At 33.8% G+C, this 15284-nt stretch overlaps 1 protein-coding gene across 1 annotated transcript; it reads left to right on the top strand.

Annotated features, from left to right (window-relative positions):
* Positions 1-669: 669 nt before the first annotated feature.
* LOC146957402 (protein NRT1/ PTR FAMILY 4.6-like) lies at positions 670-4255 on the top strand. Its single transcript, XM_085736407.1, has 6 exons — positions 670-879; positions 963-1050; positions 1150-1367; positions 1639-2061; positions 2145-2260; positions 3010-4255. The coding sequence occupies exons 1-6, from the start codon at positions 877-879 to the stop codon at positions 3992-3994; spliced, it is 1833 nt and encodes a 610-aa protein (XP_085592533.1). The 5' UTR covers positions 670-876; the 3' UTR covers positions 3995-4255.
* Positions 4256-15284: the final 11029 nt, after the last annotated feature.

The following is a 15284-nucleotide window of genomic DNA, read 5'->3' as shown; positions in this document are numbered from 1 at the left end:
TAACATCTTCACCATGGCATTTTATGGTTATTATTCCTATGACATAATTAAGAGTAAATATTATTCCACACACAAAAAAAATTAAGAGGAAATTATTAGACAAGCTAGCCACGTGATGTATGAATAATTAAACTTTACACTTTACAAATAGTAGTACTATATAAATTTGAATATATATCAGAATATGATGAGATACAGACACTAGATCACATGCTATGTATAAAGCTGAAAAAGTCTTACTAATTTATACAAGGTAAAATCTCACTTTCAATTTGACCCGCGAACATTACTAAAACCTTCTAATTTAAGAATAGTGTTACTGTACCCACACACAAAAAAAAAGAATAGTGTTACAAAATTACAAATAACACAAGACAGACATTATATCAAAATTTAGTGGGGCATATATGTTAGATTTGATTAAGATCATTGATGGAATTAGCATCCATGAATCATCATTAATTATTAACAAACCTTAAACATATCGTAAGTATTACAATTTCTAATGTCATTATCAATCAATAATTCAATAATACAACACAAACACAACTAGATTTAGTACTAGTAAAGCATGTTAAGACGGTGAGCACAGAAACCAAGGGAAAAAAAGGTAGAAAGAGTGAGAAAAAAAACATCATAAATACTAGAATACTAGAATGGAAGACAAATACCAAAGAACAGAACCAACAGTGTAAGACATTAAAAATAAGAACCTCTTGTGGATTTTTATGATCAAAATTCTAAGTCATTTTGCTCTCAAGTGAAAGCTTCTTTCAAAAGTTTCTATTTTGGGTTTATATGTTCACCTTCTTCTCATTTCAATCTCAACACATCATTCTTGTTTGAGAAATTGAAACTTTCCATACTCTCTCCAAAATGGTAAGCTAGCTAAACAATTCAATGCATTATTCACAATTTTTTTTCCCTTCTCTTTTGTAACAGTTTGAAATATGTTACTATAGGGAGACAAAGAAGTAAAAGAAGAACTCAAACCCATAATTCAATGGAAGAAACAAAAGGGTGGATTTAGAGCTTCCATGTTCATCTTTGGTAAGTACAAGTTTTTCACCAAATTAACACTCTTTGTTTTTATGAGCTTATGTAACAAAACATATTGATTTGGTAACATTTTGTTCATTGTTGATGCAGTTTTGTCAGCATTGGATAACATGGGTTTTGTGACAAACATGGTGAGCTTAGTACTATACTTTATTGGAGTGATGCACTTTGATCTTTCAAGCTCTGCCAACACTTTGACAAATTTCATGGGCTCAACTTTCTTGCTCTCCCTTGTTGGTGCCTTCATCTCAGATACTTACCTCAACAGATTCACCACATGTCTGGTTTTTGGATCACTCGAAGTTATTGTAAGTATTTACTTACTAATCATTATTATATTTCAAACACTCCAAATTCCAAATCCCAATGCCATGTTCCAATTACATAAAATAAAGAAAGAAAAAAAAACATTTGGTTTAGAGAGGTTAAACTCGCTTATGAGTTTGACAGAATCACGGTGAATCACTTTTGTCTGGTACAAAATTACGGTGACACTGTGATTTTGTCATTTCGTCAAAACATGTACTATTTTTGTTTATGATTTTAATTTTAATTTTAATACTTGTATGTATTGTGTAGGCTTTGGTAATGATCACAGTTCAAGCTGCATTGGATAATTTACATCCTAAAGCATGTGGTAAATCAAGTTGTGTGGAAGGAGGTATAGCAGTGATGTTTTACTCATCATTGTGTTTGTATGCTTTGGGAATGGGTGGAGTAAGAGGTTCATTAACAGCATTTGGTGCTAACCAATTTGATGAAAAGGATCCAAATGAAGCAAAAGCACTTGCAACTTTTTTCAATTGGCTTTTACTTAGTTCAACTTTGGGATCAGTTATTGGTGTTACTGGTATTGTTTGGGTTAGTACACAAAAAGCTTGGCATTGGGGATTTTTCATCATAACAGTAGCTTCTTCAATTGGTTTTGTAACACTTGCTATTGGTAAACCTTTTTACCGTATCAAAACTCCTGGTGAAAGTCCTATTTTGAGGATTATTCAGGTCTGTAATTAATTATTCTCTAATCATTTTAACTAGTTCATTGATTCATTCATGAGTTTATTAACCATTATTGTTTTATGCAGGTTATTGTTGTGGCTTTTAAGAATAGAAAGCTACCACTGCCAGAATCTAATGAACAACTTTATGAAGTGTATAAAGATGCTACTCTAGAGAAGATTGCACACACTAACCAAATGAGGTTATTCTTCTTCTACATATTCATCATGCCTTAATTAACATTTTGTGATAATGTGTTGGACTAACTTAGGCTAATAATGTTGATATGCATGATGACAATTATGAATTACATTGTGTCCAGCACATTGTTAAGATTCTTTTTCTTCAAGTACGACTAATTAAGTAATGCCAAGAATTTGGGCCTACTATCACTCACTTCTACACGTTCGGGGTAGCAGACTTACAGAGAATGATCATGGAAAATATGTCCTCTCTTTGCTTTTTAGTTAACACCAAAACATAAGAAAAAGTGATAATAATAAATTTCCTGACACAAACTCACTGAAAAAGTTTTTCACACTTTTTTCCCTCTTTTTCTTTGTGGTATTTGGCTTAGTACACCTTTACTTTGTAGATAACATAGAAAGTGAAAATCAAGTACCAATTATTTATTTTGGAACCATAGAAAGTATGACCTAATCGCGGTGAGCCACCCTGATTTCACAACGAAATCAGGGTGCTGCTACGATTTTGTCAAACTCGTTGTGATTCAAAACACACGCTAAGGGTTATTTATTTATTTTGAGAGGGTAGGGGAGGTGGAATTGCTAAGGTGAAATTGAAGGACAAACTTCACATGCACAATAATTGATGACAAAGATATTGTTTGTGGTTGTGAAAACTGAAAACATTTATTCCCATTTATTTCCCTTTACACAAATAAATGCATGCATTTATACTCAAATGTTATGGTTTGTTGGATTGAATCAGGTTTCTAGATAAAGCAGCAATTCTTCAAGAAAATTCTGAACCTCAACAACCATGGAAGGTTTGCACAGTGACACAAGTTGAAGAAGTAAAAATCCTAACAAGAATGTTACCTATATTGGCAAGTACAATTGTAATGAACACATGTTTAGCACAACTTCAAACATTCTCAGTACAACAAGGGAATGCAATGAACCTTAAACTTGGTTCTTTCACAGTACCTGCATCATCCATTCCTGTTATCCCACTAATTTTCTTATGCACATTGATTCCAATTTATGAACTTTTCTTTGTACCATTTATTAGAAAAATCACTCACCACCCTTCAGGTGTTACACAGCTTCAAAGAGTTGGTGTTGGACTAGTACTCTCAGCCATTTCAATGACAATAGCTGGTTTTATAGAAGTTAAAAGAAGAGACCAAGGAAGAAAAGACCCTTCAAAACCAATAAGCTTATTTTGGTTATCTTTTCAATATGCTATATTTGGTATTGCAGACATGTTCACTCTTGTTGGACTATTAGAATTCTTCTACAGAGAAGCACCTTCAACCATGAAATCACTTTCTACTTCATTCACGTTTTTGTCCATGTCACTTGGTTACTTCTTGAGTACTGTTTTTGTTAATGTTATTAATACTGTTACTAAAAGGATCACACCAAGTAAACAAGGTTGGTTACAAGGTTTTGATTTAAATCAAAACAATTTGAACTTGTTTTATTGGTTCTTAGCTATCTTAAGCTGTCTTAATTTCTTTAACTTCCTCTATTGGGCCTCTTGGTACAAGTACAAAACAGAAGATAGTAACAATTCAATGATGGAGAATACAAAGGAATTAGGTGAAACACCTCTCTTAATGGTTGGTGGAAGAAAACATGATGATAAAGCTAAGGCAAAAGAAAGTAGCCAAACTAGTGAAGCCAATACTGAGGGACCCTCTTCTTCTGATGAAACAGATGATGGCAAAGAGAAAGAAAGACATAGATGATGTTGAAGAAGACATTGATTTGATGTTAAGGAAAACATAGTAGTAGGTTGTGTATGGTAAACATTGGATGTGCAAATAGGAAGTGGTTGATATTTCTATTTTATGCTACATGCGTGCTTGTATAATTGATTGGTACTATTGTTGGTTCTGGCACGGTCTCTATGTCTCTGTGTGTGCAGAGTCAAAGGTTTTCTCTTCTTTCATTTTCTTATTTTAACTTTTATCATAATGTATTATAAGTTTTATTTTTTTGTGACAAAACATGATAGTATAAGTTAATGAGATAAGTTTACACCATTTTTTTATTTTTATTTTTTATCACGTCCACATGTGTTATTAAAAAAAAGTTGACCTACTCAGACTTTGTATATTAGACCATGTTAATGTCTCTCTCCAAGAGATCATTTGGTTGAAAGTATCTCTCATCACCTTTGAAAAATTCGGTTTGAAACCTCACACCACCAAAAAACCATGTTAACAATTTAGATATCCCCTAAAAGAAATGTGTACGGATATTATTTCCTCTTAATATATTTATGCAAACATATAAATAACAAAATCACATTTATATGGAAGTATTTGCCATATATTCAAGGGTTAAATAAGTGTTCCGTCCCTATAAATAAATCACATTTTGATTTTAGTCCCTAAATTATAAAATGAGATGTTTGCGTCTCACAAATTTTTTATTTTGTTTTTAAAACCTAATGGGTATAACTAAGATGGTTCAACTTGGACAAATAAGTTACTCCATAAATATAATAAGGGTCATGTTAACTAGTGTCTCGAGACACTATTCAATGAAACAAAAAAAAACATTTACATAAAAAAACGTTTACATTGAAGACATCATTTGTTACACTTTTAAGACTTTGACTATACAAATTCTAAGATATTTACGGTATAAATCACTAGTTAACATTCTTCATATAACAAAAAGTAACTTTATAAATCATCTACTTCATCCGTTTCAAAATGAGTGTTGTTTTAGCCAAAAAAATTTGTTTCAAAATGAATGTCACTTTCAGTTTTCAATGCACTACTCCCTCCGGTCCTAAATATAAGCAAATTTAACTTTTTAGATTCATTCAATTAATGATGTATGTGGACCACATACATCATTAATTGAATGAATCTAAAAAGTAAATTTGCTTATATTTAGGACCGGAGGGAGTATTAATTACTTTTTCTCAATAGTACCCCTTAATTATTACTATGCACACTACTTCCAAAGTACCACATTTTACTTTAATTCATAATGACGGGAAATGCACCAATGGTTAACAAGGCCATTTTAGTAAAAATTTCATGTCTATAGACAACATTATTGCATTTCTTAATACGTGTGTAACAACCTAAAACGACACTCATTTTAAAACGAATGGAGTATAAATATAAGTAATTATGATTTTGAGGGACCATCGACTCCTCTCTCTCTCTCTACTTAAACGCTCTCGCTTCTTTCTACCTAAACAACAACAAACTCCACCGTCCTTTTTCCTTTCAAAATCCAAATCGACCCTTTCAAGATGTAGATCTTGAAGGTCAGTGGTGAGCTCGCCGTCTCTAGGGCTGCACCACTAGGGGATTGTCGTCCCTTTCGCCGTTTGGGGTCTCTCTTTCCTCTCCTCCGCTGGTGGCCGATTTCTTTCGGATCTCCTCCGCCATCCGTCGTTCACGGTCTTGTGGTTGCTTGATTCGGGCTCGGTCTCGGTCTCCGGTTGGGTTGGTGTTGACAGGTTCCTCTTCCGGCTTTGTGTTTGTGCGTGTGTTGTGGATGGGTTAGGTGGTTGACAGCGCTGCCGCCGTATCAAGCTGGCTCCTGATGGTGGTTCGCAGATTTCTTGGTGGTTGGACGTCGCTGATTACAGGCTTCTGTTTTGGCTTCTCTCATACACACCTTGCACGACCTCTGATTGTTGGTTCCTTTCATCAGATCTGTTGAGATCTGCATATTCTTTGGTTGGTGTTTCGCTTCCACCGCGTTGGTGCTCTTGGTGACTTATTTTGTTCGTTGTATTTTGATTTTGTACTGTGTTTGTATTTGTTGTTGGTGTTGTGTTTGTTGTTCCTAGATTGGGAGGGTTCGGCTTGACCTTTTTGCAGTGGATGGTTCGTAAACCTGAAAGGGTCTGTTGTGATTCATAAACCCGAAAGGTTCTGGTTCGTTTAACCCGAAAGGGTCTAGTTACTAACGTATTCGACTCATCCCACGATCAGGGCACTTTATGCGTTGCTTTGCTCGAAAGGGCACTTTATGCTTGCTGTTGATCAGGGAGCTGGCGGCACTTGGGTTTGTTACCATGTTGGCGGTCAATCCATTCGCCATTCTTAGACTCTAGTAGTTATTGTCACTTTTTATGCTCTTTTTGTAACCTGGTTTCGCGCCCGTACGTAGGTTCGTTGGATTGCGTTTGTGATTAGTGTTTTTTTTGTTAGAATAGATCAAAGTCGATCCATTTTGGACTGTTCTCTCATGATGTATTCCCAGTTGGGTTATTTCTGGGTCAGGTCAAATGTCCCCCAGTCTTTGTAACTCTTTCCTTTTATATTATATATTTTCTATTTTGCCTAAAAAAAAACTAATTATGATTTTAAACATCATTAATGGCAGAAACATCTGCAACTCTGATGAATTGGTAAAGATTTCAGAAAAGACTTTGGGTGTCTTCGGTTTGAATTCTGCCAAAGCATTTTTTTTGTAAAAAAAAAAAAAACATTATCTTGCAATTGTCAGACTTCTTTTTATTTTCACCCAATAAGAGAAGTCAACAAAAAGTCTTAAACCGAAATGTTTAGAGTAAACCCGATCGTAGTGAAAATGGGACTCGTTGTGCCTCTATTTTCTTCCCAGATTTGCAACACTACATACTACTTAAAGTCAACAAAAAAAAAGTCATTACTAACCTTGCGCTTGCTTTATTACACAGTCGAAGTTGGAATTAGGTAGTGGGGTTTTGAATTTGGATTTTGAGTGTGAATCTCTTCACTTTTCAGGAGCATCCAATTTCAAAATTGTACCATTGTTTTCCTCACAAGACAAGTGTACGGTAATATTTACAGAGTTATTTTGGACCACAAGATTACATATTCATAATCACCGAGCAACACTTATTTTCAAAAAAGAAAAATCACCTTAGCAACATTCTTCTTGTTTTGCAAATTTATAACATAGGTTATAAGTTATCTACATTAATTCGCCAAAAAAAGTTAAATACAATAATATATCATGAATTACTAATATGTCAATCATACGATAGTAATTAAAAGGGTAAATAGTCATTTTCACCTAAATGTATAATAAATAGTAATAATAATCAGTATATCGAAATTCTAAAACAATGTCGGATTGTGTACCATATTAGTTAAAATAGTCTTGGATAATATTGTTATATCAGTCCACCGTCGTGTGTTTTGCGTGGCTATGATTTCACTTGAGAAAAAAAACACCGTAGGATCTCCTTCCGTACACAATCTGTTTTTCTAAAAGGAGAATGTTAAACAATGTCCATGGACATTGGTTAAACAACCAAAAAGTTGTTTTTATTAAAAAACTTGTAATTATCACTTAATTAAAAGTAACGACTTATATTTTCAAGGCAAAAATTCTACTCCATCCGCTTTCAAAATGAGTGTCGTTTTAGCCAATTGCACACGGATTAAGGAATGAATAGAAATAATCATTAGACATAACATTTTTACTAAACTACCTTTACTTTATAAGAAAAAGACAAACTTAAAGTTGCATTGAAAATTGTGTGAGAGAAAAGTTGGAGTACTTATTGAGGGTAAAGTTGGAAGAAAAAAAATTAAAGTTGTATTGGAAATGTAAAGTGACATTCATTTTGAAACAATTTTTTTTGGCTAAAGTGACACTCATTTTAAAACGGATGGAGCTATTTTAAATTCATTAACCAATGTCCGAGAGACATCGGTTAACAAGACCATTTCCAAAATGTCAATACCACTTTGGCTAGTCATTTTGACTTTGGTGGAGGGTTGATTTTGTATTGGAGACATAGATGGTGAATCATCGAAGGTAAAGGAAGAGTTGTTGGCTTGGGTAGCGGCCGTTCCCACCTCTGTATAACACAAAGCAACAAGCATGACTTGGATTTGGTTAGGACCCCTTAATTTTGAGGACTGTGCTAAGGGCCTTGAGTAATAAATAAAAATTAATAAGGTTACTACAACTGTTCCTAAATATATGAGCTTTTTGCCAAAATTACGAGAATTAAAAAGTTTGTAGTAGTATTAAATTTGCATATAATTACTATTGTTTTTACAATTTTATTCTTAAGATCATTTTTACGAAATAAAGAGCTATTTGTCAATCTTTTTATATTTTAGGAAAAATAATTTCATAAAAAAAACATCATTTCATTGTTTATAAGAATCATATTAAAATTGTTGTCAAAAAAAAAAGAATCATATTAAATTTTTAACATTTTCTCATAAAAAAAAAAAATCAATATTCTTTGTTATGAGCAGTAAAAATTCAATAAAATTAAATTTTATTTCGTCGACACTTTTGGTAAATAAGATTTAATTATTATAATTGTCAATGATAAAAAATAATTCATTTTTTTAAAAGAATAACTCATTTAATTATTAATTTAACGATTTGGTGTATCGGTACACTCAAATTTTTGGGTGTACCATAGAATTTGCCTAATATTTATTGTTGATTGAAGAAAAAGATGCAAAATAAATAAGGGTATATTGGTAAAGAAATGCATTTTTTTTGTAGTGGCCGGGGTTTGAACCCCGGACCTTGCATATTTTATGCATTGTCCCAACCATCTGAGCTAAGTTCACGAGGACAATGCATTTGCAAATACCAAAAGGGTCTTATAAAAAGGGAAATTTTTTTCGTCAAAATAGTCTTATAAGTAGGTACGGAGGTAGTATTTAAAAATATTGAAAACAGGCTGAGCTAAAAAATATATTGGTACTCAATTTATTTTTTATGAGTTGCTATTTAAAATGATACGGAGGATAATTTAAGGGTAATATTAATCAAATGAGAATTTTGTCTTCGTGAACTTAACTCAGTTGGTAAGGACAATGCATAATATATGCAAGGTCCGGGGTTCAAACCTCGGCCACCACAAAAAAAATCAAATGTGAATTCTTATTTCCACATCAATAAAGAGTGGATAACTCTATTCATATTGAATTGACACAAATCAAAACCATTTATTTATCTTTTATTATTTATAGCGAAAGACAAATATGAATCGTTTTCATTGATGCCAAAACATTACGGGTAAAGTTAACAATCTTTTATTAATGGATAATATAGTTGTCACCTTAATCAAAACTTATAATTGAAGACTAACTTGTATAAACATCTAACTTAAAAAACTGCATATATGTTATTTTGCCTAAGTTGTAAGCAATCTCATCCAAATGGTTAAATTGACAATATCTCTTGCATAAATTTGCGCCTTGAAAAATCTCCAACATTTTGATACCAGTACCTTAAAAATGGTTTGATATGATGTAAAAATCAAATATGACAATAGTATGTCTTTTGATTACCAGAATTCAAAGGGAAAAACATTTCCTTTTTCAAAATCGCTTAATGCATGCACTCATTGCCAGTCTATATCAAAAGAAGGCTTGAAATAGAATGTCTATTTCATAAGCAATTAGAAAACATTTCCTTTCTCATATCATTGCAGATCAGGTGGATGCAAAATATTGGAAACCTATGAGAGCAGGCAGGTATGGTCCTCAAATATCTCATCTTCTTTTTGCTGATGATCTTCTTCTTTTTGCAGAGGCTTCTGTTGAGCAAGCTCATTGTGTTTTGCATTGTTTGGATATGTTTTGCCAAGCATCAGGACAACGGATAAATAATCAGAAGACTCAAGTGTTTTTTTCAAAAAATGTTGACAATCAGCTTAGAGAGGATATCTTACATCATACAGGGTTTTCTCAAGTTAACAATCTAGGCAGGTATCTTGGAGCTAACATAGCTCCAGGACGCACTTCAAGAGAACACTTTAGTCATATTGTCAACAAGATCCAAAATAAACTTAGTGGTTGGAAACAACATTGTTTAAGCTTAGCTGGTAGAATTACCCTCAGTAACTCTGTCCTTAGTTCCATACCTTACTATCATATGCAATACGCCAAGCTTCCTAAAACCCTTTGTGTGGAGATGGAAAAAATTCAACGGGGTTTTATTTGGGGAGACACTGAGCAGGGTCGTAAACCTCATTTAGTTGGATGGGATGTTATTTGTTTGTCTAAAATGAATGGAGGGCTAGGCCTCAAACGTCCCCACCTTATGAATGAAGCCTTTTTAATGAAGATGCTTTGGAATCTCAATACAAAGCCTGATGATCTATGGTGCAAAGTGCTCCTTAGTAAGTATGGCAGGAATAATGATTTAAGTTCGTCCATTAAATCCCAACCTTATGACTCTCCTTTATGGAAAGCTCTTGCTGGCACTTGGGGGGAGTTTCAAAGAAATATAGTGTGGAAAATTGGGAATGGTCTTCATACCAATTTCTGGCTGGATAAATGGGGATCCAACAACATTTCTCTCATCACAGTAGCAACTCAATCTTATATTGATACCACTCTTAATGTTAAGGATGTGACTAATGAATCTGGAAATTGGGATAACGAGTTCTTGTTTCAAAATCTTCCTGAAAACATTGCGACTAAAGTGATTGCGCTACCCGCGCCTATTGAGGCTGATGGTCCTGACACCATTGGGTGGAGAGGAACTAATACGCATCAATTCACAGTTAAGAGTGCTTACAATTTGCTTGTTCAGGACCAATCTACTGTTGATGGTGATTGGAAAATGCTTTGGGGATGGAGGGGACCGCATCGTATTCAAACTTTCATGTGGTTAGTTGCTCATGGTCGTATTCTTACAAACTACCGTCGTAGTAGGTGGGGTACGGGTGTTTCGGCTACATGTCCATGTTGTGGAAATGCTGACGAAACTGTTCTTCATGTGCTTCGTGATTGCAGGCCGGCGTATCAGGTATGGATTAGACTTGTGCCTTCTGATTGGATAACTAATTTCTTTTCCTTTGATGATTGCAGGGATTGGGTTTTCAAAAACCTTAGCAAAAGATCGATTGGAGTTTCTGAGTTTAGGTGGCAGACAACTTTCATGACTACATGCTGGCATCTGTGGACTTGGAGAAACAAAACTATTTTTGAAGAAGGGTTTCAAAGACCAGATAACCCAACTTATGTCATCCAAAATTTCATTAAGGCCATTGAAGAAGTTGCTCAAGATCGTGTGCAGAAAAATCCTCATCATAAGGAAATTGTGTATATTGGCTGGAAAAGACCATTGGATGGTTGGGTGAAACTTAATTGTGATGGAGCATGCAAAGGTAATGGTGAGCTTGCAGGTTGTGGCGGGCTCCTCCGACAATCTGATGGCACGTGGATCAAGGGTTTTAGCCGCAAAATTGGAGCTTGTGATGCTTTGCATGCTGAGATGTGGGGTCTTTATCTAGGGCTGGATATGGCTTGGAGAGAGGGTATATCTCACTTGATTGTTGAGAGTGACTCAAAGGTGCTTATTGATATGGTTACTAACAATTGTAAGATCAATGGAACCATTCCTTCTTTGGTTCAGCGTATTCAAGAGATCCTTCGGAGAGAATGGCATACTCAAGTTATTCACACTTGGCGTGAAGGCAACAGATGTGCTGATTAGCTAGCCAATTTTAGCTTATCTTTGAATTCTTGGAATCTGGTAGCTTTGGAGTCTCCTCCTAATGAGCTTCAAAACCTCATGTTTGATGATATTTCTGGAGCGTGCATGCCTAGAAATATGCGATTAGCTCCTTAGTTTTTTGTTTCTTTCTTTTGGGCCTTTGGCCCTCTTTTGTACCAAAAAAAAAAAAAAGAAAAGAGATAGAAAATTGCTTTTAAGGCACTAGCAAGCTCATAAGCACCTTGAATTTTGAAAAACATTTTCACAAGGAATTGACTATCGTTTGTTGTTGAACGGTAGCCACGAGCTATTCTATTGTGAGCAAGTACGAAAACAATAACACATTCAAACAAAAACCTTACTCCATCCCTACTTAAACAAATCAAAGCCCATCAAAATTCTCCAAAGCCAAGCAATTAATCACTCAAACAACAAGTGTTCAAAATCTCATAAAATAAAATTGTGATTTTTATATGTTAGGGATTTTCAATTGCTTGTTATATGTTAGGGTTTTTTATTGTGAAATAGATGGTTGTTTGAGTAGTTGTTGATCAACTTGAATGTTGCTTTTACGGTGAATGTTTTTGTGCTCTATGCGTTTGATGAAATGCTTCAAAGAATGTTTAATTGATATTTTTCATTGGTTGTTGTGTAGATATGGTTGACGATGTTGGTAAGCTTAGACTTGACAGGATAACCCGACACAGGCTTCGCACGCAAAGCGAATGTTGGAGCTAATCCTCCCCTATCAGCTAAGCGATAAATAAATAAGTAGTATAGTATGGAACAAAAAAAGATGAATAAATAATAGCAAAATAAAACAACACAAATAGTAATTAAAATTTCCTCTATAATAATAATTAAAACATCACAAAATTAGAGGAAGAGGGTAGGTCTTCAATTGCTGCAACTAAAATCGCGAGAGGCGTTGCTTATATTAATTCTAGCAAAAAGGGAATTGAGAAGAAGAAAAAAAGTGAAAATGAGGGCAAGAAAAACCGTTGGTGTTTTGTTACTCTACCATTGTCTTCTGCTTCTTTTATTATTGCTTTTGTTTTGGTTCTGGGTGGTTGAAGGCTTAATGAAGATGGTTTGGATGAAAAATAGCATTCTATTGTTATTTTGGAAGACAATGTTCTCTCTACATTTTCTTTCTCAGGTTTTTCACTCTTCTCTTTCGCAATTTATAACCTCCAACTTCTTTGTTGATGCATCACTTTGACCATAACATTAAATTCTATTATGCTCTCTCTCTCTCTCTCTCTCGTTTTTCTGTAGAGAACGTGGAGAGAGCAGGTATGGAAAAGGAAAGAAAAATATTTGATTTTTGATAGTTTGCAAATTTGGTGAAAGTATAGATACTGAAAAGAGAAAGGGGGCACACTAAGTAAAAAGGTTATTTCTTCACTTCTATTTCTGGTGATTACTTGCCGATCACTCAAGTAACATTAGGTAGTGATGTGCAGAGATAATAATAAATTCAAAGAGTAGTTGAACTTTGTTGCTTATTTGCACAACTGGTGAAAAGTGAAGTACCATTGGAAAAATAGAGAGAAACAAGCTGAAAACAGGGAAGGAAAGAACCCATTCCATTCTTATGCTTCCTTTTTCTATTTTTAATATCATATTTTGGATAATTATAGCTTGGATAAACATTCTCAAAATTATTATTGTTTTTTGAATTTTTATTTTAAATGTTGCACTTCTCATGATTTTTTGTTGTTGTCAAAAAGGATTTTATCAAAACGCGAATCCATCGGTTATGACATTAGAAACAATACAAGAAGTTTCCTCGATCCAAACATAAGGTTTTGTTTTAGTAGCGGCTACATGGAACTTCAAGGCGCTTCCTGTGTTCATGATGTTAGTATTGTTGAAGCTTTTCAATTTTGATTAACACTTCAATTTGCTTATGATATGAGTTTTTAAAACATTGAATTGAAGGTTGATTCTCTTAATATGGTTAATGCTTTGAAGTCTTTTATCGATAATAATTCTTACTTTGACTTGATGATTAATGATTGGAAGAGTTTTAGTGGTTTGTTTTCTTCGTTTTTAGTTTCTCGTGTAAGAAAAGCTGATGACATTGTTGCACATTCTTTAACAAAGTTTGTTTTAGTTGCACTTCTCATGATTGTTAAGAATGGTGAGTGGTGAAGATGTACTTGGGGGTAAAAAGTGTGTTGTTGAGTAGTAAAAGAAGTGTAGCACGGTGTGGTTAAGTTGAAGTATTTTGCAACAATTCAACTCTTCAAAAAATTCTTTCAACATTTTAATACAATTTGTCCATGTTTTCAGCAACCTCTATATGCACTAACACTAATTAAGAAAAATCTTTTCACGTATATTATTTTTGGTTACCATTTATTGTTACGAAGTTTTCACCGTCATTTAGTAAAGCACATTAGAATGGGTTATCCTCTTCCTACCGATTTTTTTTTATGGCCACTTACTTGATGAGTCCAAATATTTTATGTACCGGAAAATTACTATAGGTTGAATTGGTGGTGATTTCAAAACGAGTAAAATTAGCATTCCTAATGGTTTGTACTTTGTAGGCGTAGTCGCGTAGGCGAATAAAAAAAGGGTATGTGTATTTTTTTATTTATAGAAATGTCATTAAAAGAATGGGCCAAACTCAGCCAAGAGCTAAGGAAAGAGCCCATATAACTACTAAATACATTTCAGCCAAGAAGCTCATCAACAACACTTTTCGCACCCCTTCAACATTAGATTAACTGATTGAGCATCCCCTCATAAACTTTGTGCCAAATTTTTCTCGCGAAACTACACGAAAAAGAAAGAGATGTGTGCACGATTCAGATGGTCACACTTAATTTATGGTCAAGTACCTAAAACCCATAAAATATAGTCAAATATCTGAATGCAATTGAATAGCCTCCTCAAAACAATATATTATTTTTTTGTTAAATAGTCTAGTGGCCGAACTCACACATTTTAAGTGGAAAAATGAGGTGTTTGGGGTTCGAACTCCGACACATGCATATAGTATGCAATATCTTTATCAACTGAGCTAAACTCACGAGGATCAAAACAATCTATTTCTATTATCATCAAAAAAGTTATACCATGCTATTTTTTTTTAATACAAATGGTACCATGCCATTTCCATGTTAATTGGTGAGGCTAATTCCTTCTAAAGTTCTAATTAAATATTTCCGAATCTTCCAATTAAATGCCGAGTGTTTATTGGACTCCCTCTATGATACTAAAAAAGGAAAGGCATCTTACCTGCATGGCTGCATAAATATACCAATCCTTTTTCCCTTATACAATACGAATTAAGGGGAATGGAGAAAAAAAAAAAAAAAACAGTTTATTAGTCAGTGTAGAGACATGCCATGTGTAGAAACATGCAAGCTTCTTAGATAAATAAAAAGATACAAGAAAACTAAGAAGAAAAACAGATGAATCGAATAAAATACTATGTATGATTTAGATTTCAAGATCTGAATGGTTATTCCCATCGCTTCTAGCTACTTATCAATTATATATCATTCAACCTAATAGTATATGGATTCAGATTTATCACATTTTTTTTAATTTTCTTGACTTCCTTTAAATCACTAT

Source organism: Medicago sativa, chromosome 1, assembly GCF_051527215.1.
Source record: "Medicago sativa cultivar Bolivia chromosome 1, Bolivia_mono, whole genome shotgun sequence".
Taxonomy (NCBI): Eukaryota; Viridiplantae; Streptophyta; class Magnoliopsida; order Fabales; family Fabaceae; genus Medicago; species Medicago sativa.
Note: the sequence above shows the minus strand (reverse complement) of the source record. Positions and strands in the feature narration are given on the sequence as shown.